General features: G+C 41.3%; 3 protein-coding genes across 15 annotated transcripts in view; 1 reads left to right on the plus strand and 2 right to left on the minus strand.

Moving 5' to 3' along the window:
- GPN1 (GPN-loop GTPase 1) overlaps positions 1-8,368 on the minus strand; it is a 22,851-nt gene extending 14,483 nt beyond the window's left edge. For 2 of the 3 annotated variants that reach the window (XM_033176208.1, XM_033176206.1), the window contains exons 1-7: positions 8,194-8,368; positions 7,397-7,490; positions 6,291-6,330; positions 5,188-5,254; positions 4,091-4,128; positions 3,528-3,606; positions 3,220-3,314 (exon numbers count right to left, since the gene is read on the minus strand). In XM_033176208.1, the coding sequence (XP_033032099.1) occupies positions 3,220-3,314; positions 3,528-3,606; positions 4,091-4,128; positions 5,188-5,254; positions 6,291-6,330; positions 7,397-7,490; positions 8,194-8,346 (566 nt within the window). In that variant the 5' untranslated portion in view covers positions 8,347-8,368. Of the gene's footprint in view, positions 1-3,219; positions 3,315-3,527; positions 3,607-4,087; positions 4,129-5,187; positions 5,255-6,290; positions 6,331-7,396; positions 7,491-8,193 lie in introns of all 3 variants that reach the window. The other variant, XM_033176207.1, reaches the window with a different exon arrangement.
- CCDC121 (coiled-coil domain containing 121) lies at positions 8,369-11,716 on the plus strand. 2 transcript variants are annotated; one of them, XM_033176197.1, is made up of 2 exons: positions 8,369-8,468; positions 9,435-11,716. In XM_033176197.1, exon 2 carries the CDS (start codon positions 9,553-9,555, stop codon positions 10,387-10,389), a length of 837 nt encoding a protein of 278 aa, XP_033032088.1. In that variant the 5' UTR covers positions 8,369-8,468; positions 9,435-9,552; the 3' UTR covers positions 10,390-11,716. The 2 variants fall into 2 exon arrangements, with proteins under 2 accessions (XP_033032088.1, XP_033032087.1); XM_033176196.1 differs by lacking the exon at positions 8,369-8,468 and adding an exon at positions 8,486-8,970.
- Positions 11,717-14,336: 2,620 nt separating this feature from the next.
- Positions 14,337-25,897, minus strand: part of ZNF512 (zinc finger protein 512) — a 38,648-nt gene continuing 27,087 nt past the window's right edge. For 4 of the 10 annotated variants that reach the window (XM_033176193.1, XM_033176192.1, XM_033176190.1 and 1 more), the window contains 4 exons: positions 22,187-22,288; positions 21,138-21,200; positions 19,876-19,974; positions 14,337-16,275 (listed from right to left, as the gene is read on the minus strand). In XM_033176193.1, the coding sequence (XP_033032084.1) occupies positions 15,970-16,275; positions 19,876-19,974; positions 21,138-21,200; positions 22,187-22,288 (570 nt within the window). In that variant the 3' untranslated portion in view covers positions 14,337-15,969. Of the gene's footprint in view, positions 16,276-17,616; positions 17,784-19,875; positions 20,631-21,137; positions 21,201-22,186; positions 22,289-25,897 lie in introns of those variants that run through there. The other 6 variants (XR_004428428.1, XR_004428427.1, XR_004428429.1 and 3 more) reach the window with 6 other exon arrangements.

A 25,897-nucleotide genomic window follows, 5' to 3' on the forward strand; every position in this document is an offset into this window, starting at 1 on the left:
TGTTTTTGATTTCAGATTTTGGAATATTTGTAAATACTTATTGGTTGAACATCCCAAATCTGAAAATCCAAAATCCTCCAATAACCATTTCCTCTGAGTGTCATGTCAGTGTTCAAAGTCTCAGATTTTGGAGCATTTCAGATTTCAAATTTTTGGATATGGGATGCTCAATCTGTACAGTCTAGGCACTGTGCTAATAAGCACCTTTATATGTATTATCTCCTTTATTCTTTACAAATAACATGTAAATATATACAATTTTTATTTGTCAATTGTACCTCAATAAGGTGGGAAAAAAACATTAAAACTTTTTTCAATCCGTAAAGTAACATTTAAAAATGTTTCTACCTCCACCTTTATTGAGGTATGGTTGACAAATAAAAATTACATGTGTATTTAAGGTGTACAAAGGGATATTTTGATACACAGTTGACCCTTAAACAACATAGGTTTGAACTGTGAGGTTTACTTTTCTTCCACCTCTGCCACCCCGAGACAGCAAAACCAACTCCTACTCTTAGACTACTCAAAGTGAAGACGATTAGGATGAACAGTTTTATGATGATCCACTTCACTTAATGAATAGTTAATATATCTTCCCCTTATTTTCTCTAGCTTATTATATGAATACAGCATATAATACATATTATATATATAATGTGTGTTAATCTACTGCTTACGTTACCAGCGAGGTTTCCAAACAACAGCAGTCCTTTAGTAATGAAGTTTGGGGGGAGTCAAAGTTATAGTCAGGTCTTCCACTCCACAGGGGTTGGCTCCTCTAACCCCCAAATTGTTCAAGGTCAACTGTATGTTTACATCATGAAATGATTACCAGCTGGGGGTGTTGGCTCATGCCTGTAATCCCAGCACTTTGGGAGGCCAAGCTGGGAGGACTGCCTGAGCCCACGAGTTCAAAACCAGCCTAGGCAACGTGGTGAGACCCCACCTCTAAAAATAAATAAATATATATGTATTTTTTTGTAAAGAAATGATTACCACCATCAGGCAGAACAAATAATTTTCTTTTAAACAATTAATATGAAAATGAGGCCAGGCGCGGTGGCTCAAGCCTGTAATCCCAGCACTTTGGGAGGCCAAGACGGGCGGATCACGCGGTCAGGAGATCGAGGCCATCCTGGCTAACATGTGAAACCCCGTCTTTACTAAAAAATACAAAAAAAAAACTAGCTGGGCGTGGTGGCGGGCGCCTGTAGTCCTAGCTACACGGGAGGCTGAGGCAGGAGAATGGCGTAAACCTGGGAGGTGGAGCTTGCAGTGAGCTGAGATCCGGCCACTGCACTCCAGCCCGGGCCACAGAGCAAGACTCCGTCTCAAAAAAAAAAAAAAAAAAAGAAAATGAGCCAGGCACAGTGGCTCATGCCTGTATTCCCAGCTCTTTGGGAGGCCAAGGCAGGCAGATCACTTGAGGTCAGGAGTTTGAGACCAGCCTGGCCAACACAGTGAAACCCTGACTCTACTAAAAATACAAAATTAGCTAAGCATAGTGACTACCCGGGAGGCTGAGGCAGGAGAATCACCTGAGCCCAGAAGGTGGAAATGGCAGTAAGGTGAGATCGTGCCATTGTACTCAAGCCTGGGTGACAGAGCAAGACTGTCTCAAAAAAATATAAATAAATAAACAATTAATATGAAAATGAAATAATGCTGTCAATCTTCAGATTTCTATTTAGATCAAGGTTTCTTGCATCCAACAAAAAGGGACATCCCTTGTCATATCAGAAGAGACAAATGTCGGTGATGGCATTTGTGCACCCTCAAAATTAAATTCTCTCAGCTTTAATAACTGTCTGCCTTGCCTTGCTCCTCAGTCTTTTTTTTTTTTTTTTTGAGACGGAGTCTTGCTCTGTCGCCCAGGCTGGAGTGCAGTGGTGTGATCTCGGCTCACCGCAAGCTCCACCTCCTGGGTTCATGCCATTCTCCTGCCTCAGCCTCCCTAGCAGCTGAGACTACAGGCGCCCACCACCCCGCACCCGGCTAATTTTTTGTATTTTTAGTAGAGACGGGGTTTCACCGTGGTCTCGATCTCCTGACCTCATGATCCCCCCACCTCGGCCTCCCAAAGTGCTGGGATTACAGGCATGAGCCACCACACCTGGCCACTCCTCAGTCTTAATGCACTAATATAATCTAGTGAGGCATGCCCTTCCTCTGCTGATGGTGCCACATTTGGGGCAAACCTGTGCCTTTTATTTTTTTGAGACAAGGTCTCACTCTGTTGCCCAGGCTGGAGTGCAGTGACATCATCACAGCTCTGCAGCCTTGGCCTCCCAGGCTCAAGCAATCCTCCCACCTCTGCCTCCCAGGTAGCTGGGATTACAGGCACACACCACTATGCCTGGCTAATGTTTTGTATATTTTGTAGAGATGAGGTTTCACCATGGTGCCCAGGCTAGTCTCAAACTCCTGGGCTCAGGCGATCCTTCCACCACAGCCTCCCCAAGTGCTGGGATTATAGGCATAAGCTACCATGCCTGGCCACCTGTGCATTTTAAAATTATGGATAAATCTTCTTCTTCATGGTATCTCCTCATGTTACAATTTCACTCTACCAGCATCATCATTTAGGCCAGAGGACTCTATTCTTCTTCTTCTTTCTTTCTTTTTTTTTTTTTTTTTGAGATAGGTTCTTGTTGCCCCAGGCTGGAGTGCAGTGGTATAATCTGGCTCAATACAGCCTCAACCACCTGAGCTCAAGCAATCCTCCTGCATCAGCCTCCCAAGTAGCTGGGACTACAGGGGCATGCCACCACGCTGGCTAATTTTTCTAAATTTTTTTATAGAGACAGAGTCTTGCTATGTTGCCCAGCCTGGTCTCAAATTCCCAAGCTCAAACGATCCTCCCACCTTGGCCTCCCAAGTGTTGGGATGACAGACTCAGCCCAGAGGACTTTATTATCTTTAGACTTGGATGTTATTCAACTGGGAACAATGATCAGACAGCTCATATTCATACATCACCTTTTTGTAACAACAAGGGAAGAAGATCAGAGGGTACTGAGAGAGAATGCCAATAGCACATGTGCCTCTTTTCTCCTCTGACCTTCCCCAACTCATGGCCACTCAACTGAAGAGCAAATCTGAATGAGCACAAATCCAGCGGTAAGCAACCAGATTTAAAAAAAATTAAAAAAAGAGGAAGAAGAGAAAAAGGCCTCATACCTTGATGGAACACTGTCCCCACCAATAATCAATTACCTGCAGGCATAGAGCATGTTGGACATGAAGGTCACTGGGTTGGTACTTCTCGATGTGTCCATTACATAGATGACAACTGTTGGAAATGAGGATGCCTAAAGCCACAAAATAATCAAAGCCTTGGTCAGAGGGCTTATGACCTGTCCTCAAACTTTTTCCACCATCCTTAACAAGGGGAAACCACTTTAGGCAGGGTGTGCAGAGCTTCTACAACTCCCTCCCATATAAAGTCCAAGGCAATTAAAAATAAATGCTCATCCAGTCTAGCCCCTCTAGCTATTGTCAGTAGCAAGCCCTAGAATACTCACAAGGGCCTCAGTGATGATTGTCCCAGAAGCTGACCAAGTGAATACCTCAATCTGTCCAGGTGTGTCAATCAACACACATCTATATCAAGAAAGATCATTAAAGAAGTGTTATATTTGTGTTATGCTGAAGGATATTCCATCATATAAGACAATAAACATCTGGTTATCCAAGACTTGAATAACCTCTGCACACTGCCAAATCTAACTTCCTCATATTGCCCTTAAACTGCACATGATGATCCCCTAGACTTTGTTCAGTGACCAATATTCACACTAATGGGCAGGAACAGCAGACCATGAGTTGCTGCAAATGACCACAGGGGAAACTTTTATAGAAACACAATGCATTTAAAATGAAAGACACAAAACCAGAATGTAAATCTCTTGGGAAACATCTGGTTGCTTAGGGCTGCGGTGAGTGTGGAACAGAGGAAGAAGAATGGGAGGAATGGTTTCATCTCAATCTATACCCTTTCAGGGGCTGATGGTATCCCAGATCCTCCATGAAGCCTAGAAATATGTCAACTACAGAGAAATAAATGGGTGTTACTGAAATCACTTACTTAGACATGTTCTGGGCCTTCTCAATAAATTTCATCACCTAAAAGAAAAAGATGTCAATGACAACAAATTCTGATTTCAACACAAAATCACAGAGCCCTCTCCAGGGTGGCATACCTCACAGGCACTATCACCTACTGAATCTCTCAATCACCTACTGAACGTTGGCAATCTTAGGACAACAAGGAATAAACAGACTGAGCTAAAGCAACACAGCCACATCAGCAGCACTCCAATACCACCTTGGGGCACAATCCAAGGACCTGAGAAGCGGAAGACTTTGATCTGTCAACGTCAGGTAGTATCTCTTGTCAAAATGTTGGTAGTATCTCTTGTCAAAATGTTAACAGCCTGTCTCATGGCTTAACATCAGAGTAAAAAAACCAATGATTATAAAACACTCTTATAGAAACAGGTGACAAAGAAAACCTAAAGAATGACAAACATTTATCACAAGTAAAATGCCCCATCATCTTTCCATTCCATGACTGCTAGTCCATCCCATTCCCAAATACCCCCATCCCAGCTTCAGGGTAATACCACAAGCAAAGAACAGGTCAAGAAAATAACCCAGGTCTTTTAGATTTTTATTAGCTGTCACAAATATTAAGTGTGAAGTGTCTGACAATACTGATCACCTTCTCATAGTCTACTTCTCTGTCTGACAAAATGTCTACTTATTTTCTATATTTATGTTCAGGTTTCCTGCTTTTCTTTTTTTTTTTTTTGAGACGGAGTCTTGCTTTGTCGCCCAGGCTGGAGTGCAGTGGCGCAATCTCGGCTCACTGCAAGCTCCGCCTCCCGGGTTCACGCCATTCTCCTGCCTCAGCCTCCCGGGTAGCTGGGACTACAGGCACGCACCACCATGCCCGGCTAATTTTTTGTATTTTTAGTAGAGACAGGGTTTCACCGTGTTAGCCAGGATGGTCTCGATCTCCTGACCTTGTGATCCGCCCACCTCAGCCTCCCAAAGTGCTGGGATTACAGGCATGAGCCACTGCGCCCGGCCCTGCTTTTCTTTATCAATGTGATCAAGCTAAGGAATTTAAGAGTCACAGATTTTTACACAGCCATATTAATATATTAAAGACAGACATACCTGATCAAATCTGGTAGCAAAGAGATTGAGTGAGGTCACTATGCCGCCATTGGGTCCAAGTCCATATCTAGACACCAAGTTGAGGACTGAAATCGCTTATGATTAGATTATAAAGTTCACACCTAAGCTATCATTCACACAAACAGCATTATGAAATTAGTGTTCCATTAATGAATACTGGCAACCTAATCCGTGACTACCACACAACCTTAACCACACAGGGAAACATTCAGTATCAAGGTCTGGCTCACTCATTTATGACTTTAGGAATGGCCAGGCAAAATGAAGAAAGCAAAGTGACCAAAATGTAATACAGGTGCATCAGGCAGTGACAGCTCACTAGCATTGGCCATTAAGGCCACCTATATAACACCTCCGGCTCTGATCCTCATAAACAAATTAAGCAGAGTACACATTTCACACAGCAATTTACTAAGAGTTAATCCGCCGGGCGCGGTGGCTCAAGCCTGTAATCCCAGCACTTTGGGAGGCCGAGACGGGCGGATCACGAGGTCAGGAGATTGAGACCATCCTGGCTAACACGGTGAAACCCCGTCTCTACTAAAAATACAAAAAACTAGCCGGGCGAGGTGGCGGCGCCTGTAGTCCCAGCTACTCGGGAGGCTGAGGCAGGAGAATGGCATGAACCCGGGAGGTGGAGCTTGCAGTGAGCTGAGATCTGGCCACTGCACTCCAGCCTGGGTGACAGAGCGAGACTCCGTCTCAAAAAAGAAAAAAAAAAAAAAAAAAAGAGTTAATCCAACTAAACCCACTCATTTCTGAGTTTCCCAGTCTAAAGAGGTGGTAACCAACAGATGATCCTCCAAGGCCAAATACTACCTTGTGGGACCCAGGTAGCTGTCAGTTATCCTATCATACTCTCTGCTCTTTAATAACAACAGCTTGCCGTCTGGGGAGACAGTAAAAAAACTAAAATCTCAAGCTGAAATAGTATTTCTGATCACCTACCTCTCCCACAATCAGCTTCCATCCTTTTGCTTGTATATTTCACAAGGAAAAGGCAAAAACACTCTTTCAAGCCACAAACTACACAGAAACGAAGCCAGGAATGAGTCAAGACCAAAGTAGATGGAAAAGGATACTGTTTCATGACTTCTTTATACTTTACAGTGTCACGAATATCTGAGGAGAAAGAAAAGAATTAACTGGAATGTAATACATGCACATTCCCTACCAGAAGGAAAGTGAAACTGGCCTTCTAGCCTTCTCTTGTCAGCATTCTCTTCTACCACCTCCACTTTCACACTGGTTTCCTTCCTTACAAAGAATAAATGTCAAGTAATTCATGAAGAATGTTAGGGCTAGGAGCTCTAAAGTTATGGTAGAGAGTTTTGTCTCCACAAAGTGAAAAGTTTCACACAAGTTAAACACGCCTAGAAAAACGGAGGCAAAAATCAAGGGGGAAAAAAAACTTCTTAGTAATTGCCTATTACTGACAAATGCAATGCAAAGGCAATGCAGACATGATTTTTAAAAAGGAATTAGGCTGGGCACAGTGGCTCACACCTGTAATCCTAGAATTTTGGGAGGCCAAGGCAGGAGGATCCCTTGAGCCCAGGAGTTCAAGATCAGCCTGGGCAACATAGAGAGGTCTTGTCTCTTCAAACAAAACAAAACTAGCCCAGCATGGTGGTAGGAGGCTGAGGTGGGAGGATCACTTGAGCCTGGGATGTTGAGGCTGCAGTGAGCTATGAATCACGCCACTGCACTCTGGCCTGGGTGACAGACTCTATCAAAAAAAAAAAAAAAAAAAGCCTAAGCTGTTTAGGAACTCAAGCAAATCCAAAGGAAATGAAAGTAGATAGTTTAGAAAACATGAAAAAAGAAGGCACTGAAGACTGGCAGGCTGGAGGCTTTACAGAGTCTCACTCTATTGCCCAGGCTGGAGTGCAGTGGCGCTATGTTAGCTCACTACAACCTCTGCCACCCGGGTTCAAGCAATTCTCCTGCCTCAGCCTCCCGAGTAGCGGGAATTACAAGCATCTGCCACCGCACCTGGCTAATTTTTTGTATTTTTAGTAGAGATGGGGTTTCACCATCTTGGCCAGGCTGGTCTTGAACTCCTGACCTCTTCATCTACCTGCCTCGACCTCCCAAAGTGCTGGGATTACAGGGGTGAGCCACTGCGCCTGGCGTTTTCCATTCTCTTTAAAGCACTTCACACAAGTTATGTTACCAGTTTACTCACCAATATTGGCAGGAAAGGGAACTTCATGTACTGCTGGATCCAGGTTGATCACATAAGGTGGAGTGCCTTGGGCATGCAGGTGTCCTGTGAGCCTCTGCAGAGATATGGGGAGAGGGTTGGAAGGAGACAAAGAGGGGACAAGAGAGAACTTCCTTTACTACCCATGCCTTAAGAATTTTGCACTTAGATTTTCTTCTACCTGAACTATCCACCCACTATATCCACCTCCAAGATACAACTCTCAGTTCAAATGCTACCTTTCTTCATCACCCATCTAACAAAACTTCCCCTACTCATAGTCACTTGTTTACTTGTTTTGATTCTTCGTATGTGGGTTTTCTCTATCTCCTCCATTAAATATTTAGCCCCATGACTGAATCTTGTCAACCTAATTTTCGCTCTATCCCCAGTGAATGGTACATGACAGGCGTGCAAGAAATAATTCTTTGGCAAATCTTCACCAAAACCTGTGTGCTAGCACTGTATTAATCTTTAAAGTTACTTGTAAGCCCCTGCCTTCGAGAAGCTGGCAATTTTATCAGCAAGACAATTCCTGTACAACGTGGTAAGCTGGACCGAGTATGCACTGAAGGTGCGCAGAAGAGAGCCTTAATTAACCCGGCTAGGGCCCGAGGAGGCTTTGCCGGGTAAGGGACTAAAGTTGATGGGAAACCACGGAAACCCGTGCGCCGATACCCTCCAAATCCTCGAAGACCTCCCTCCCTTTCTCCCTGGCCTTCCGTCTATCGGAGGCAACCTTTTGCGCTCCCCTACTACACCTACGCTGTGTACGTCACCTGTACAAAGGTGGTTTTCCCGGATCCTGCCATTCCCAACACCAACAGACACACTGGGTGCCGCGGACCCCCAGAAGCCTGGGGCTCAGCTGCAGCTGCGGGCGCCGCCATCTTCCTCCTGGCCCCGCCCACCTGACCATAGAGACACCGCATGGCTAGATGAAACTTCCGCGATGTTCTGGGCCGCTAACGAAAACAGAACGGAAGCGTCAGAAAGGAGCGGGTGAAGGGGCGCGGTAGTTGCCAGGGCATCTTTTTAGTGCCAGGCAGGGCTGGTGAGCCAATTAGTGACAGTGGCGAGGAAGTGGGGGCCCTGAGCAAGCGAGAGGAAGGCTGAAGGGAGCTAGGAAAAGGGCGCTGATCTCTGCAGCCTGAGAGGGCTTTTGTGCCCGGGGGAAGGCGAGAAGAGATGGGGTCCCGAGGGCAGGACTCACACAGCAAGGAAACGAGGCGCATGCCTCTCATTTCGAGCCCGCAGAGAGCGGGGAGCGGAGCCACTGGAGGACCGGCTGCTCGGGTTTATTCGGTAGCCGAGGCGGTTAAACAGTTCAGGGCTGGACCAGCCGGGACTGGAGCAGGGTGCAGCCTCCAGGGTTGCTGGGCACCACCGAGACCCTTTGAGCACCGAACGAATAAACTACGGGAGCTTTCCGCACTTGCATATTGTTCCCGCGAGTTGCAGGCGCAGGTTCCTGATGCCAGCGTTCATTCCTTGGCAATCACCCGCAGTGAACTGCGCAGTTGCCGTGACCTTCAGGATGAATGCTTGGATTCCAGGTGCGAATAGGTACTAGAGGGGAGCTTCCTTCTCACTGAAGGGCTCTCAGAAACTCAGGAAAGATGATGAAAGAGCTTAGAAAAGTATTTCTACTCGCAACCACCCAGTCTGTTTCTGTGGCCCTTTGTAGCTGCTAACTGTTCAGTAAGTCATAAGATCTGGCTTTCATACCCAGGCTCTGCCACTTGCTAGTGGTATGAGTCATGGGCAATTCACTTAAACTCTCTGAACCTGTTTTCTCTTTTTAAAACTGCGATAATACCTCCCAGGGTTGTAGTGAACGCACGTTGTAAATGATGAGCAAAATCCGTCATCCTTTACCATTAGTTGGATTTCCCACACCTTGCATAATGTCTGGAACATTCTGGGTGCTCAGAAATATTATCTTGTATGAATAAAGGACAGTTGTGCACTTCCTAAAGTTTCATTAACTGAGAGAGGAATGTCTCATTTGTTCTTTCAGGTTTGCTGAGGGCCCCAGAAGGCTCCTTCCACCGTATCATAGTCTAATAAATAATTTTGTCAAGCCAGAGAAGCTAACAAAGGTGGAGAAAATCCTTAAAAAAAAGATAGTGGCGGAAATGACGGATCTGACCAAGCATATAAAACAAGCTCAAATCCAGCGGGAACAGCTACTGGAGGAATACAGGGAGCTATACCAAGAAAAGTTACTTGTCCAGGCTGAAAACAGGTTCTTTCTGGAATACCTGACTAACAAAACTGAAGAGTACACAAAGCAACCTGAGAAGGTATGGAACAGCTATTTACAAAAAAGTGGAGAGATTGAACGAAGAAGACAAGAATCAGCCTCCAGATATGCAGAACAAATTTCAGTGCTTAAAACAGCGCTCTTGCAAAAGGAAAATATCCAATCCAGTTTGAAGCGGAAGTTGCAGGCAATGAGGGACATTGCTATATTAAAGGAAAAGCAGGAGAAAGAAATACAGACATTACAGGAGGAGAAAAAGAAAGTCCAAGCTGAGACAGCTGCAAAGACACGTGAAGTACAGGCCCAGCTCCTCCAGGAGAAAAGATTACTGGAGAAACAACTGAGCGAGCCAGACAGGAAGCTACTGGGAAAGAGAAAAAGAAGCGAGCTTAATAAGAAAGCCCAGGCCTTGAAGTTGGCAGCAAAGCGGTCTATTTTTGAATACTCCTGTGGCCTCAAGAGAGAGAACCAGCAGTTCAAGAAGGAATTACTGCAGCTAATTGAGCAAGCCCAGAAACTAACGGCTACTCAAAGCCACTTAGAAAATAGGAAGCAGCAGCTGCAGCAGGAACAGTGGTATCTGGAGTCCTTAATCCGGGGGAGGCAGAGACTGCAAGGAAGTCATAATCAGTGCCTAAATAGACAGGATGGTCCAAAGACCACACCCAGTCTTCCCCAAGGCACCAAATCAAGGATTCATCCAAAGTAACTCCTCCTAAAATAACACTGATTAGATAACTGGAGCAAGTACTCTTAAGTGCTACATTAACCTGGTTAGGAAGGCTTTTGGATTCCAGATTGTTATTATAACATCTCCATCATGACGTGTTGGAGTGAAGGATTAGATGGTTTTATCCAACAGTCCTACTAGGTATTTGGTAACCAGCTTCCCTTAACTAGTTTTTTCTTTAAATATTCTCATTAATAAGAGATTTCACAAACCTCTAGTTAACCTAACACATGACCCTAACCTAGCCATTTACCATACATCAAACTAACTAAAGGAAACCAACCCAAGGGAGTGAAAACAGTTGTGATTTATTTCATCTAACTAAATTAGATTTCTTTATAGAGAAAAAGTACCTTTAAGGATAGCATTCCAAATAGACTGAATAGCATTCTGCCCAGTAAATAACCAGTGTCAGTTTATCCTTATTCCTTTTGACCGACTTAGCAGACAAAAGCAGTTTTTATAAGCTTTTTGTAAGTTTGTGCCAGTGACCAGGTAGCTCCTGCTAGTTTTCTCATGAGCGCAAAAGCATTCTAATAACAGCAAGTCCAGTAAGTGCTAGGCAGAGTGACCTTTCATCTGATGTGAAGCCCCTACAAGTTTAGCTTTAAGTAAATTGAGAAGGTAAGAAGATGAAGGCGACATATATTAGGTCAGCTCTTACATTTGAAAATGTTTTCTTTGAAGAAACACATGTAGCATGGAGGTGATTGAATGCCTCCGCTTATTTCAGAAAAATGTATCCAAAAAAAGTTGAAATATTTGGACTTTTTAAAAAGTGTCATCCATTTCCCTAGCAGCATTCTAAAAGATAGAAGTAACATGATGTTTATTATCCTAAGTGCTTTAGTTTTAGGTCATTTATTACTTTTTTTACAGGTACACTTTCTAGTACATGAAGTATCTTTTGTAATTAATGCGTGCCGTATGGCTATTCCCACTTAAGAGAACTATAAATTATATTTTAAATTATATATTTTTAGGAGTTATATATTTTGGGGGGGTTCTGCGACATTGAAGTTGGACTAGTTATTTGAATGCTGAATCCCAGTATAGGAATATAATCTCACATTTTAATATGGGTCCTCTATGGGAAAATAGGATCAACTTTGTTTCCCAGAAATTGTTAGTGATGAAAAACTTCAAAATAATTTTCCTGAATTTTCAGCTTTACATGTAAAGTGAATTCCCTTAAAATTGGATTTAAAAAGGATCCTTCCTTCAATACGTCCTTCTAGCTTTAACAACTTTTCTGTTAAATATGTAGTTTATTAAACAGTGTTATTAAATAAAAACATTTATCCACTGATTTTATTACTGTTCCAATGTAACACATTTTCTACTTCATCACTCTACTACCACTCTTAAATGTCTTACTCACACGTGCAAATAATAAAAACTAGTTTTAATGCAGAAATTAGGATTTTAGCATGCAGGTGCTTTAAATTAAATCTCAATTTGTGAGCTGAAAATACAGAAACACTGAACAAGGAAAGCATGGTATCCAAGACAAACTTGAAGGCTTATTCTCTGTGGATGTAAAAACCCTAAGACAATATATTTCTAAGGCTGAAAAAAGTTGTAAAGTAGGAAGCATATTAGTTTTTCTGTTAATTCCCCTCCTGCCACTGGTGTCCTGATTATCTAATTCAGGAGTGGGTAACCTCCACCTGATCTCAGTTCATTTTTACTTCTTATCATCCCAGATAACGGATATGGTATACTGCTTGTGGCTGTCCCTTCCAGAGTGAAGGCTTGAAGAATTAAAAGTTGAATGATAACCGATTTCATACCTTGAAATCCATACCTCTAAGTGAGCAGCAAGTTGGCCAACTAAGATTTCAATCTACATTTTGTCTGCTTTGCTATTTAGAAAATTACACAGGGTTATTATGTTAAGAAAGTGAATTTAGACGGAAAATCTCTCTGAGGTGAAATTTAAGACCTGCTATGATTGCTAAAATGAAACCTACAATGCAAAAACTGGGGAAGAAACTATTCTAGGCAGAGGCAACAGTGAATGCAAATGCCTTAAGATGGCAATAAGCTTGGTAGGTTCAAGGAACAGAAAGGTGTGTGTGTAAAGTATGGTTGGGGAATGGTCATAGAACATGGGTGGAGGAAAGGAAGATGAGGCTATCAAGGCTAGCAGGAGTTATGAGCACAGAGACGTAGGCTGAGGGCCTTTAGCAGGTGAATGAGGTCTAATTTACAATTTTTAAAACTACAGCTGTTAGGTGGAGTGTATCCAAGCCACAAGAAAGTGGAAGGAAACCAATTAGGAAGATACTGTAGTCTAGGCAAGAGGTAATGAGGGCTTAGATTGGAATGGCAGAAGTAGAGTGAACAGATTCAAAATGTAGTTGGTGGTAGACAGGACTTGCTAATGGGTTTGCTATGAAAAGAGAAAGAGGAATCCATATGAAGCAAGAATAAATTTCTAAAATGTTCTCTTTTAAGGAGATGTGCAGCTTTTTTTTTTTTTTTTTTGAGACGGTCTCACTGTGTCACACAGGCTGAAGTGCAGTAGCGTGATCACAGCTCATGGCAGCATCTCGATCTCCTGGACCCAAGCAGTCCTCCCATCTTAGCCTCCCAAGTAGCTGGGACTATAGGTGCACACCACAATGTCCAGCTAATTTTTTAATTTTTTGTAGAGATGAGATTTCACCACATTGCCCAGGTTAGTCTAGAACTCCTGAGCTCAAGCGATCCTCCAGCCTCAATCTCCCAAAATGTTAGGATGACGAGTGTGAGCCACCGTGCCGGGCCCCAGACATTGAGACATATTCATGATGATACAAGAAACCCTACTCAATTTTGTAACTTGTATTCTACTGTATGACTATATTGCAATTTATCCATTCTGATAATAGATAATTATTATGTATTAGAGCAGGCTGACAAAGAGACCCAAGAATGTATAATGTCTCAAGTAACAGACATTTATTTCTTGCTCACTTAATAGTCTCACAGATACATGTTCCTGGTTGGCAAGCAAGTGGTTCTCCTTCAGGAGGTGATGCAGGGAGTCAAGATCCCTTCCATTTTGTGTTCTTCCATCTCATAGGGCCCCATCAGCATCTGCATTTAGCTGGAAGAAGGGCAAAGAAAGCTTGGAGGTACATCCACTCAAAGTTCTAACTTGCAAGTGGCATTCATCACTCCACTCACATTCCATGGGAAAGGAGTTAGCTGGCTCTCCTTCGCTAGAGAGTGGAGGGAAGGGGATAACTGGGAAATACAGTCTAGTCATTTGTTCTATAATCCCGTAACTTGCAGAGGTGAAAGTAGATCTCTGATACGTGTTTTCAGTATTTCTCTCTTGCAAACTGTACTGCAATAATCATTCTTTTTTGTGTCTCTTTGTATGCCTGGACAAGAGGAGTTTCTCTGTGTATGCCCAGGAGATAAACTGTTAAGTCTTCGGGTACCTATCTTCAACTTTGCTAGCTATTGCCAAATCACTTTGGAAGTGACTGTACCAATTTGCATTCCAAACCATGTATGAAAGTTCATAATACTGTCAAACTTAGTTTATGTTAGTCTAATGAATTTTTTTTAAAAAACTTTAAAACTCAATACTGTGATTAGAATAGTCTTACTGAGTCCTGCTGATCCCTGGTCTTGGTCAGGAAAAAGAAAAGGAATGCCTGCAAGGGGTCCCTGGATGAGACTAGGCAAGTTTCCTATTCGAATCCACTTTAATCTCAAACGACTCATTTTAACCAGCATAATTCAGGTTCAATTAAAGATATAATTTTAACCAGCATAATTCAGGTTAAAAGTCAGGTTAACTAAAGAACTACTGAGACAACCGCATGTGGAATTTATTTCAAACTCACCCCCATCTCTAGCCATCTTCTTACCCCCATACAGTGTCAAGGAGTTATGCAGCAAGTCGGTGTCAAAGAACACTGGAAACATCTTTCTGAAAGTCATTTATTTCTTTTGTCATTGCCAAACATTCCCCAGGTCTTACTCACCAGAAATTAACATAGCTTCTTCATTTCTCCTCCCTGACAACCCTCCTCTACTGCAAGGGCTTTAAGGGCACACTGCCAGTGAAAATGCAGAGTGCACATACCGTGTCCTTAACTTCAAAACTACCTATTCTGGCAGTAACCAATTCAGGTTTTGGTGCTCCCTTGTTTGAAAGTGGTCTTCACAAAAGCCCACATTTTAAAGCTATTTGGAGGAGCACAGAGAGTGAAAGTGGTAATAGCCTTTCAGAATTTGAAAAGGTAGTACTTATCTGTATCAGGGTTCGTTTTTTATGTGGCGTATGCCACAAAATAGGCAAGAATATATAAGACCGATATTTACGCAAAACGGGGAAGAGAATCCAGAAACACGACAACAAAGCTGCTCTAACCAATGTTCCAGACAAAGCCACCCTCAAAGAGAAATAACCCATTAAACATTACCAGGTGGGCATGAGGTACAGAAAAAGAATTTTTCTTTCCAGCTCCAGATAAATATCTACATCTGGTGTCAAAGTCTCAGGATATAAAGAGGATAGGACTCCATATATAAAAGAGGATAGGACAATAGTCTCAGAAAATTCAAAAAGACAGAGGTTGGCTAAGGGGATGGGTGAAAACAGTGGGGTGTCAACTAACAAGTGAGGTAAAGTCCAGGGAGAAGGAATGCGCACCTTGGTTTTCCCTCAGTGGCACTACCAGGAGCACTAGGAGACTGTCAAAACATCAGGGCAATGTGATATTTCTCAATTCTTAAAACCAAAGAAGCAAAAATAAGCTTCCGAAGGCAAGTGATCATAGCTACGGATGAGGCCTCAGGCTCCAAGAAAGTTGGGGCAATATTTATTGCTGCTTCTACTTTCTCTTTCCTGTCATTTTAATGTTTGGGTCACGTTACTCCTAAGGCTGCTTTTCACGTCTGTGGGTCTAGTCACTGCTACTTGGTACAAAGCATTTCCCAGTATAAACAGCATAGGGTAGTTCTAGATTTTTCATCCTGAATGCATTTTCGTACTTTCGATCTTAAAATCATATTGAGAGGACAAACAGCCTCCATAAGTTTGTTTCCCAAGGAGACAGAGTAAGCTTATTATATGAATGACAACAGTTCTAGCTTCTAGACTTGTTATATCACAAATACAAAATGACAAACCAGTTACGGTTTTAAAAAATTAATCTGGAATGGTTTCACAAGCTAGATGATGGAGCAGCTACTAAATCAATGGAGCTTCCAAGAACATTCTATACCCCAGGAAGGAAAGGACAACCAAAGAGGTTTCTTAGTTTTGTACAGGGCAAGAGGAGCCTATAGTTGGCCTTGAGAGGGAGCTCTTTGGGCAAGATAAGAAAAAAACAAGAGGACTTGAGGAGGAATAGCAGGAAAACCTACTAAAAGGGGAGGGGGGAATCAAAGTGTAAAAAGGGAAGACAGTGAAATTTACACAGGAGGAAGGAGCTGAGAAAGTCACAGCCTTACACAAACAGCTGGAAGAATCTTCACTCAGTCCTCCCAGCACAGGTCCCCGTGACAACAGCATCACATCTGCTTTCTTAGGAGCGTTTTTACACTGACTGCCTATTTCCTTCCTCGTTTATGATTAGTCTTTGGGGGCTTTACTTTCTGGAACTGTGCTGGCACTGGCTCCTGCTCTGGTTCCTTACAGGAGGCTGACACTACCAGTTCCTCATTTCTCCTCTGATCCTTCCCTACTCTAAGACTCAGCTCTGTCTCGGGAAGCTCAATGCCAGGCTGCTGCCGCCTTCTTAGAGACCTTCTGCTCCTGTGCTGCTGCCTCCGCTTTTCTTCTTCTTGCTGCCGCTGCTTTATCTTCATCAGCTTTTCAAAGCTTTTGGTTGTTGTTGGGTTTACAACGAACCAGTCCTAGAGAGGCAAAATAGAAATGTCATCCAGTTGAAACTATAGTGAAGAACATAAAGGTGGAGGAAGAATGGAAAAAAGGCATGATTAGGGCAGAACGCAGTAAGAAGGAAACAGATATGGAACCATATCTCAGGATTCTATATTTTAAGATGGAGAAATCCAATACAGAGCAGCTATTATAAGCACATATTTTGTAAGGCATAATTCTAGGGACTTTAATAAATGATCTATAAAGTCTGTTTACTTAGCATCATCCCACTCTTATATCTCCTGAGTATAAATCTCATCGTGAGACATAACACATTGAGCCATAGGAGATTTTTATTCCATGATGGCATCGTAACTAAGAGTATGAATTTTGCAGCCAAGACCTCCTGGGTGCAAATCCCAGCTCTGTTTCTAGATACGTGACCATGGGCAAATTACTTAACATTTTCGAGGCTCACTTTAAAAAATTAAGGGGTAGGGGACATTAAATCCAATTATAAAGTATTTCTGCCAAAAACCAAAGAACTTCAATCTTATCAAGTGATCTGTTCAATCTTCTAAATCTACCAATTCCTAGGAAAAGTCAGGATAGGGAGTTGAGCCCAATCTCTTTGCCCCACTGCAAGACTCCACGGCAGTGGTCCCTGTACGTCAAAAACAAACAACAACAACAACAAAAAGCAAAAGAGGAAATAGCCAGGATAGAGGAATACTACCATAGAGTGCAATCAGCAAAATTCCAGAATGTGGGTACATGTATGTGACAAGTGATCCGGTTTCTTCAATAAATGGCAAATGTGTAAAAATGAAGAGGAAGCTTTTAGTCTTGTACCATGTAATGAGATAGCCACTAGCCACGTGTGGTAAGTGATGTGTTTAAATGTAAGTAAAACAAATTAAGATATGCTTTCATGTAAAATATACACCAAATTTCAAAGACTTGGTATAAAAAAATGTAAAATATCTCAATAATTTATTGATTTACATGTTCAAAATAACTTTAGATATATTGGGCTTAATAAATTATTAACATTAGTTTCATCTTTTTAAAATACTTTTTTAATGTGGCTACTAGAAAATTTTAAATTATATACATGGCTCACAGTACATTTTTTTTGGATAGTACTGCTCTAGGTTAAAACAAACAAATGCAATATTTGGACTTTGTTTTAGATCCTAATTTGAATAAATCAACTCTGAAAAAACATTATAAGATAATCAGGGAAATTTAAATAACAACTGGATATATGATAATATTAAAATTCTTAACTTTTTTAGGTATAATGATGTTTGTGGTCATATGTTTTCAAAAGTCCTTGTCTCTTACAGATACACATTGAAAGAAGCACTTACAGCTGAAATTATATGTGGAATTTGCTTTAAAGTAAGCCTTTAAGGGAGGAGAAAAGTGAGGTTATAAATGACACAAGATTGGCCATACACTGATGATTGCTGAGGATGGCTGACAGCACACTGGGTTCATTATGCTACTTTCTCTACTTTCATGTGTTTGAAATTTTCTGTTAAAAAAAAAAAAGTAGTGTAAGAAAATGTGATGGAGGGAGGAAGAAACAGGGTAAAGATGTTTTTACCACCCACAAAATTCATAAATAGAGGCATAAATCAATAAACGAATGCCTGGGAGCATGCCCCAAACCAAATGAAATTTGTTGGTTCCAACTCCGTTGGTTTTAACTTTTTAGGAAGAAAATGGACAAACCAGTTAACTATATAAAGGCCAGATTTTGTCAGGAGATAATTACCTTTTTTTTTTGAACAGAGTCTTGCTCTGTCGCCCAGGCTGGAGTGCAGTGGCGCAATCTCGGCTCACTGCAACCTCCGTCTCCCGGGCTCAAGCAAATCTTCTGCCTCAGCCTCCCAAGTAGCTGGGATTACAGGTGCCCGCCACCATGCCAGCTAACTTTTTAGTAGAGATGGGGTTTCACCATGATGGCCAGGCTGGTCTCAAACTCCTGACCTCAGGTGATCTGCCTGCCTCGGCCTCCCAAAGTGCTGGGATTACATGCGTCAACCACAGTGCCCCGCTGATATTTACCTTTTAAATACTCCCTGAAGCAAAAAAAGATATGCTATTATGACTAAAAAGATATGACTGCCTTCAGAAGACATCTCAGATTTTGGTTAGGGATTCTGAAAGCTTATGCCAGTAAAGCAACAGAAACCAAACTTTATGGAAGTAATTAAAACTCACATTGTTAAGTACTATCAAATTTGAGGGCAGAGAATAAATAAAGGTTTTCCCTTTATTTTTCCACATCAGGCAGCAATAGTTTCTGCAGTAAGATATTCCAAGAGAATGCACATTGTATTCCTAAGCTGTTGTAGTAGGAGTACATAATTATATCATAAACAATTTTTCTGTTCACTTGTATTACTTAAAAACCTTCCCCAAGAGAAAATCCTTGACCTTCTGAACTTTAAAGCATTTTAATATACAATTTTTAAATTTTTTTTATTTTGAAAAATTACAAACCTTCAGAAAAGTTGTAACAGTTCAATGAACAATCAAATTTACCATTGTTAATCTCTTTCCTTCCTCTCTTCCTTCTTCCCTTTCTTCTTTTGTTGAACGATGTGCAAGTTACTTGCAGACATCATAATACTTCATCCCTAAACACTTCGGCATATATCTGCCTAAGGGCATTCTCCTGCATGACTACAACTATCACCTTTGGGAATGTTAACACTGACACAATACTATTATTTAATATAGTCAGCATTCAAATTTCCCCAACTGTCTCAATAATGTCCTTTATAGTTGTTTCATCCAGTATTTTAAACAGCATTAAGAATGGGTTGCTGGAAGACATCAGAATGCTAGAAGGCATGAATGTATACAGATCACTGTGAAACAAGAATTTCGAACATGTAAATTTAACCTGGTTCCCAAATGTTTAACTTAATTGGATTTAAAGGAATTAGAAGAGTTCAGGCTGGGCACGGTGGCTCACACCTGTAATGCTAGCACTTTGGGAGGCCGAGGCAAGTGGATTACCTGAGATCAGGAGTTGAAGACCAGCCTGGCCAACATGGCAAAACCCCGTCTCTACTGAAAATACAAAAATTAGCCAGGTGTGGTGGCAGATGCCTGTAATCCCAACTACTCAGGGAGTATTGCTTGAACTCGAGAGCTGGAGGTTGCAATGAGCCCTCCAGATTGGGCAACAGAGCGAGACTGTCTAAAAAAAAAAAAAAAAAAAGAAGAGTTCAAGGATGCTTACAGTCACAGTGATTTTTTTTTTTTTTTTTTTTTTTTTGAGTCAGGATCTCTGTTGCCTAGGCTGGAGGGCAGTGGCGCAATCAGCTCACTGCAGCTTCAAACTCTTGGGTTCAGGTGATCCTCCTGCCTTGGCCTCCCAAAGTGCTGAGATCAGAGGCATGAGCCACCCCACCCACCCGTCAGAGTGTCTTCAAATACTTTCACAGAAAAATCCAATTATATATCTAAGTTTAGAGAATATTTTAACTCTGATGTCTCTGGTAACCACTTTAGAGTTACTTTCCTTGAGATCCTTAATCCGTAACAACAGGGACAAAGCCTACCTCTCTTGTGGCTTACGTATCAGGTCCACAGGATTACAAAAACCTCACCTCAGCATGGACAGAGTTGATGTGATACTTGACACCACTCTCTGACACAAATTCTTTCTGACATAGAAGACATTTGTATTTTCCAGCCACAAAGTTTCCCTATTTCCAAGAGAGAAACAAAAAGAATTATTGGTAAATTCAGAAACACATACCTGGGTTATGTGTAGGGACTGTTAGAGATGAAAAGAGGGAATTCTATTTCAGCAAAGGTTAAGAAGGAAAAAGATTAAATATAGTAATAGATTTAGGAAAACCAGCTTGGATGGATGATTACCAACATAAATCCATCCTAGTGTAATTCTGTTCCCATCACCCACCCTACTTCAACACAACCTGAAAGTCTCCTACTTTTTCTCAGGTAACATGCCACATCTTTCTAGCTTCCTATGTTGCTTTAACTTCACTTCCAGGTTGTCTTGGTTCCTCCCCCAAAATGATCAAATGCCCAAAATTCATCAGAGGCACCAATGTACAATTCTTCCCACTATGATCCACTGTTGCAAAAAGTGCCTTCAAAATCCAGAATTAGAAGAGTACCATCCATAATACCTAGTTTAAGGACTCAGAAACTAGGGTCAAGATGACAAACTCCTAAGCATCCCTGGACAGAGCTGCTTTAGATGCCTACAACTCCCTTGTTGCCTTCAACTGAGACTTCTCTCCCCTCCTGAAGCTTCAGGTTTCCATGGTGCTCATTTTGTGTGAGGAGATTGGAAAATGGCAGCAATTCCCATGGCTGGTAGGTTGTAGGACACCTGGGTCAACATGGAAAAGATTCAGTGAGGTGAATCGCTGTTAGCCTGACACCCTATCCCACCTCCCATCCCCAGAGGCCAGTATGGTTCAGATGGGTATAGAGGATCTTTACCAATCCAGATAAGCACATATAAGGTGATTCTACAAAGTTTCAGGCCCACCCAAACAGGGCAGGCCCAGCGTAGGAGACGCTCAAATGCAAGGAGCTGAATCTCTTAGAATTCAGGGATAGGAACTCAGGGTAGGAACTCAGAACAAATATATTTTTCTCCGAATTCCTTTAACTTGATAATGACTTGTGACTATGGTGATCTTTTCTAAGCCTTGGACATGCCCTGGCATCCCACCCAATACCAAACCAATAATCTTTGAGACATGAAAAACTAAAGCAGCCTCTGAAGATAATGGTAAACAGGACAACTAGCTGTTCACCTAAACTGAATTCTCTTCCATGTCAGACTATTTTAGAGGACATGTTAAGATATTAAGTTTAAAAAGTTACAAACCAATGTACAAGAGCCCAGGTGAGCTTTAAGGCCAGACACACTACTGTAGACAGCCTCACAGCCCTGAAAAAGAGAAGAAACAGTGTGAAGACTATGCCAAATAGCTCCCTTCTCTGAACAATCTAGCCATTTACGCTGACCAACTCCACATTTGAAGGAAGAAAACCAATAATCTGTGCCACAAACCAAACGAAAAAAGAATATACATGCAAGCCACAAAAGCAAGAAGAAAAGCCAAGGAAAGGTAAAAAGAAAAGAAACAGAAGGTGAACAAGTTTTTTAGGAAAGATTAAGCCATTTCCTTCCCTTGGTACTTTCTCTGACACTTAAGAGAAACATGGAAAATTATATAGTTACTTTTTTTTAAAATCTGCTTTATTTAGTGCAAATGTGTTCCCTCTTCTTTTGTATTTACTCCTCTGCAAAGTACTGAATCTACTATAGCTGTGATGGTTTAAAGATGGCTCTCTCCCTCATCTTGACTCTAGAAAATAAAAATATTTTTAGAATCGTAAAAATAAAGATGGCTGCAAATTATCTTCCACTCTTGCCATCAAGAAGTAGAGTCTAGTTACCCTTCCTGTGAATCTGGGTTAGTCCCATGATTCCTTTGATCAATAAAACACCATGGAAGTGATGCTGGCAAATTCTGAAGCTAGATTTTAAGAGATGTGCAGCCCTGCTTTCATGTTCTCAAAATATTCTCTGAAAAGTCAGTCACTGTGTACCCTGCTGGTAGCCCAACCACTCTGCTAGAGAAAGAGGCCATATGGACAGCCAAGCTCCCAGATAAATGCAGCTGCACAGAAACCATCTTGAACATTCCAGTCTCACTGAGTTTCCAGCTGAACGCACTCTCATGAGTGATTCCAGCTGATGCTACATATCGCAGGAGAACTGCCCTGCTGAGAATTACTGCTCTACAGAATTGTGAACAAATAAAATAACTGTTTTAAGCCACTGAGGCTCAGGTGTTTTGTCATGAAGGAATAAATAACAAAAGCATGCTTGATAAATATTTACTGAATAAATGAATGAGAAAGAACCACCTGGTTAGGACACTGAATACGATGATATTTCTTGATATCTGTCTTCCATTTATGTAGTACTTCCTGGCTGAAGGTAGGTAGCCCTGGGCGAGTATATTTTAACTACAAGACAAGACAACCAGAAACATTAGATAAATCCAACTCCCAACCAAAATATCCCAAAAGTTTGATACCCAACTCTTTAGGTTATATAATTCTGAAATCTATACTTTTGTATACAAAAAAACTGTAAGATATAAGACCCTGTAAAGTACCTGAAATTGGTAAGTATAATGGTCTATTGTTTGTCTTAGAAAAGTTTGATTTTTAACAGAGGACAAGAGACTCAGATATATTTCACCTACAGTTTAAAAAGAAAAAAAAGCTACAGAGTACTACATAGAATTAAAATATGTGTTAAAAAAGAACGATTCTTAGGAAAGAAAAAAATAAATTTAAAAAATGTTAAAAGAGAGAGAGGGATACAAATTCGCATTCATATACTCATCGTAAATGTACATGAGTAAAAGGTTAGAAGTGTATAAATCAAAATATTAACAGTGGTTTTCTCTGTTAGAATTTTTTTTTTTTTTTTTTGAGACAGAGTCTCACTCTGTCACCCAGGCTGGAGTGCAATGGCATGATCTCGGCTCACTGCAAGCTCTGCCTCCTGGGTTCACGCCATTCTCCTGCCTCAGCCTCCCGAGTAGCTGCAACTACACCTCTGGTAGAATTTTGAATCATTTTAATATTTTTTCCTACCTATCTGCATTTCTAATTTTTCTCAATTATAACATGCTAATTTTGGTATTTTTAAAATTCTAAAACAAAAAATTAAGGTTCAAGATGAAACAGGGATGTGAGAGAAATCAGGGAACAGAATACATAATATTTGCTTATACTTCAAAAGTAGAATTATTTCTAGCACTTTTTTTTTTACAGGCTTTGACTTGAGTTGATCTCTCCTTACAACTACAACTAGAGTTTCCAGAGAGGAGAGAGCAACCTGCACAGACAATTCTTGCAAAGTCCATGGGTAAATAGTTGTATTTCTGGTGAGTAAACAATCTTCCTGCTTTGACAATGGAAGTGTCTGAAAAGAAGCTGATTCTCTGCGACAAAAAAAACATACCCAAAGCCCATAAAGGTAATGGAGGAAGTAAGGAAGGTAGCCCAAAGAACCTCTGGTAAATCTTTGAAAGAACAGAGTACACAGTACTTTCATAGAGTACAGAGGTGGCTTTATTTATAAGCATTTAGTCTCCTCTGAAGCTAGTGTAAATGGGCCTATCTAAAATCTTTTTTACAGCTCCATAGTACATAGTTTATATAAATACAGTTATAAATGTATCATAAATATAATAATAAACTAGTAATAAACTATCATATTTATGTAAATGAAGTACTATCCAGCTATAAAAAAAGATGAGGATGATTTCTATAAACACATGTGGAGTAATTTCCAGGATAAACAGTTGACCCTTGAACAACATGGGTTTGAATTGTGCAGGTCCACTTATATGTGGATTTTTTCAACCAACCAGAGACCAAAAATACTGTATTTTCGGTACACAAAACCCATCTACATAGAAGACCACTTTTCATATACACAGGTTTGTCAGGGCTGACTGCGGAACTTAAGCATGCACAAATTTAGGTATTCACAGAGGTCCTGGAACCAATGTCCCACATACACTGAGGGACAACTGTATATATATATGTTTGTCTATTTTTTTTTTTGAAATGGAGTCTTGCTCTGTTGCCCAGGCTGGAGTCCACTGTTGCTATCTTGGCTCACTGCAACCTTCGCCTTCCAGGTTCAAGCGATTCTCCTGTCTCAGTCTTCCAAGTAGCTAGGACTACAAGCGTGTGCCACCATGCCCAGCTAATTTTTGTATTTTTAGTAGAGACAGAGTTTCACCACGTTGGCCAGGATGGTCTCAATCTCTTGACCTCGTGATCTGCCTGTCTCAGCCTCCCAAAGTGCTGGGATTACAGGCATGAGCCACCACACCCGGCCACAACTATATTATTAAGTGAAACAAAGCAGAGTACCAAAAAAATTATCTGTAGTAAGAAAGAAGGGGATATAAGAAAATATACATGTATCTGATGATCCACCACATAAAAATACAGGAAGGATAAACTGAAAACGAATGAGTTTGGTTATCTTTGGAGGTAGATGGGAACACAGTAGAAAGAAAAGGGGAATGGGAATGGAAAAGTTGAGATGAGGAGTAGTGACTCAGAACATATCTCTTTGAATATGTCTGATTTAGAACCATGGTGGTTTCATATACTCCCAAAATAAATGACTAGTTACATTAAATAGGATGTAGGGGAAACCCAAAACTTAATAAAAATAACACATGAATCTATTACAAATAAGTGACACAATGATTGGGACAGGAAGGAAAAAACCAACTTCGCTAACTTTGGAAAATACTATTTTCACTATATACTGTAAGGCACAAGATGAAAAGAAGTATATACAAATACAGAAAATTTGTTTTTTACAGGGGAATGAGTTGGTAATTCTAAAACTATTTTATGTACTACTAGAATTGAGCAAGTAAGTAAATATACTGTGGATCATGAGAACCAGGTTTCTCACTGTTGGAGAAAGAAGTTACACATAAGGAAAAAGGAAGACTAGAAGGAAACTTATGGTGCTGGATTGGAAATGAAGGTCTCATGGCTTTTAATACACATACAGATAGCCATAAAAATAAATATGGATGTGTATGTGTGCATGTATGACTATACATGCATTTATATCCTAACTCTATCTACCAAGAAGGCACAGAAACAATGACACTCCAGTAGAACAAGGACTAAAATGTTCACTTCTAAATATATTTTTTAATAAAAGGAACCAGGATTCCTTAGAGAAATGGTTGATTCCAGGGCTGGGGCCAGAAAAATGGAAGATAAGCCTACGGCCTGTCTTATCATGTCATAAAGTAAAAAATGTTCTCGGCCGGGCGCGGTGGCTCAAGCCTGTAATCCCAGCACTTTGGGAGGCTGAGGCGGGCGGATCACAAGGTCAGGAGATCGAGATCATCCTGGCTAACACAGTGAAACCGCGTCTCTACTAAAAAAATACAAAAAACTAGCCGGGCGAGGTGGCAGACACCTGTAGTCCCAGCTTCTTGGGAGGCTGAGGCAGGAGAATGGCGTAAACCCGGGAGGCGGAGCTTGCAGTGAGCTGAGATCTGGCCACTGCACTCCAGCCTGGGCGACAGAGCGAGACTCCGTCTCAAAAAAAAAAAAATGTTCTCAAAAAAAGATAGGGGATGTCAAAAAGACATAGGAGCCCACTTGAAAGAGCTCTCAACTGCCAAATCTGGGACACATTAAGCAGCAATATAAATAATAATAGTACTGGATTATAACCCATGGAATAAAATAAATATCGAGTCTTTACTTACACAAATAAATAGAGAAAAACAACAGATCTTTTCACAGTAGAGTTCTAATCAATAATTATAGAAAAAAAGATGGAAACCGAAAATCATTATGTAAACATCACAGGCATAACTGTTGACGGCGGCCAGGTGCAGTGGTTCATGCCTGAAATCCCAGCACTCTGGGAGGCCGAGGGGGGTGGATCACAAGGTCAGGAGTTCGAGATCATCCTGGCCAATATGGTGAAACCCCGTCTCTACTATAATTACAAACATTAGCTGGGCGTGGTGGTGCGCACCTGTAGTCCCAGCTACTCGGGAAGTT

Source organism: Trachypithecus francoisi, unplaced genomic scaffold (assembly GCF_009764315.1).
Source record: "Trachypithecus francoisi isolate TF-2019V2 unplaced genomic scaffold, Tfra_2.0 Lachesis_group17, whole genome shotgun sequence".
Taxonomy (NCBI): domain Eukaryota; kingdom Metazoa; phylum Chordata; class Mammalia; order Primates; family Cercopithecidae; genus Trachypithecus; species Trachypithecus francoisi.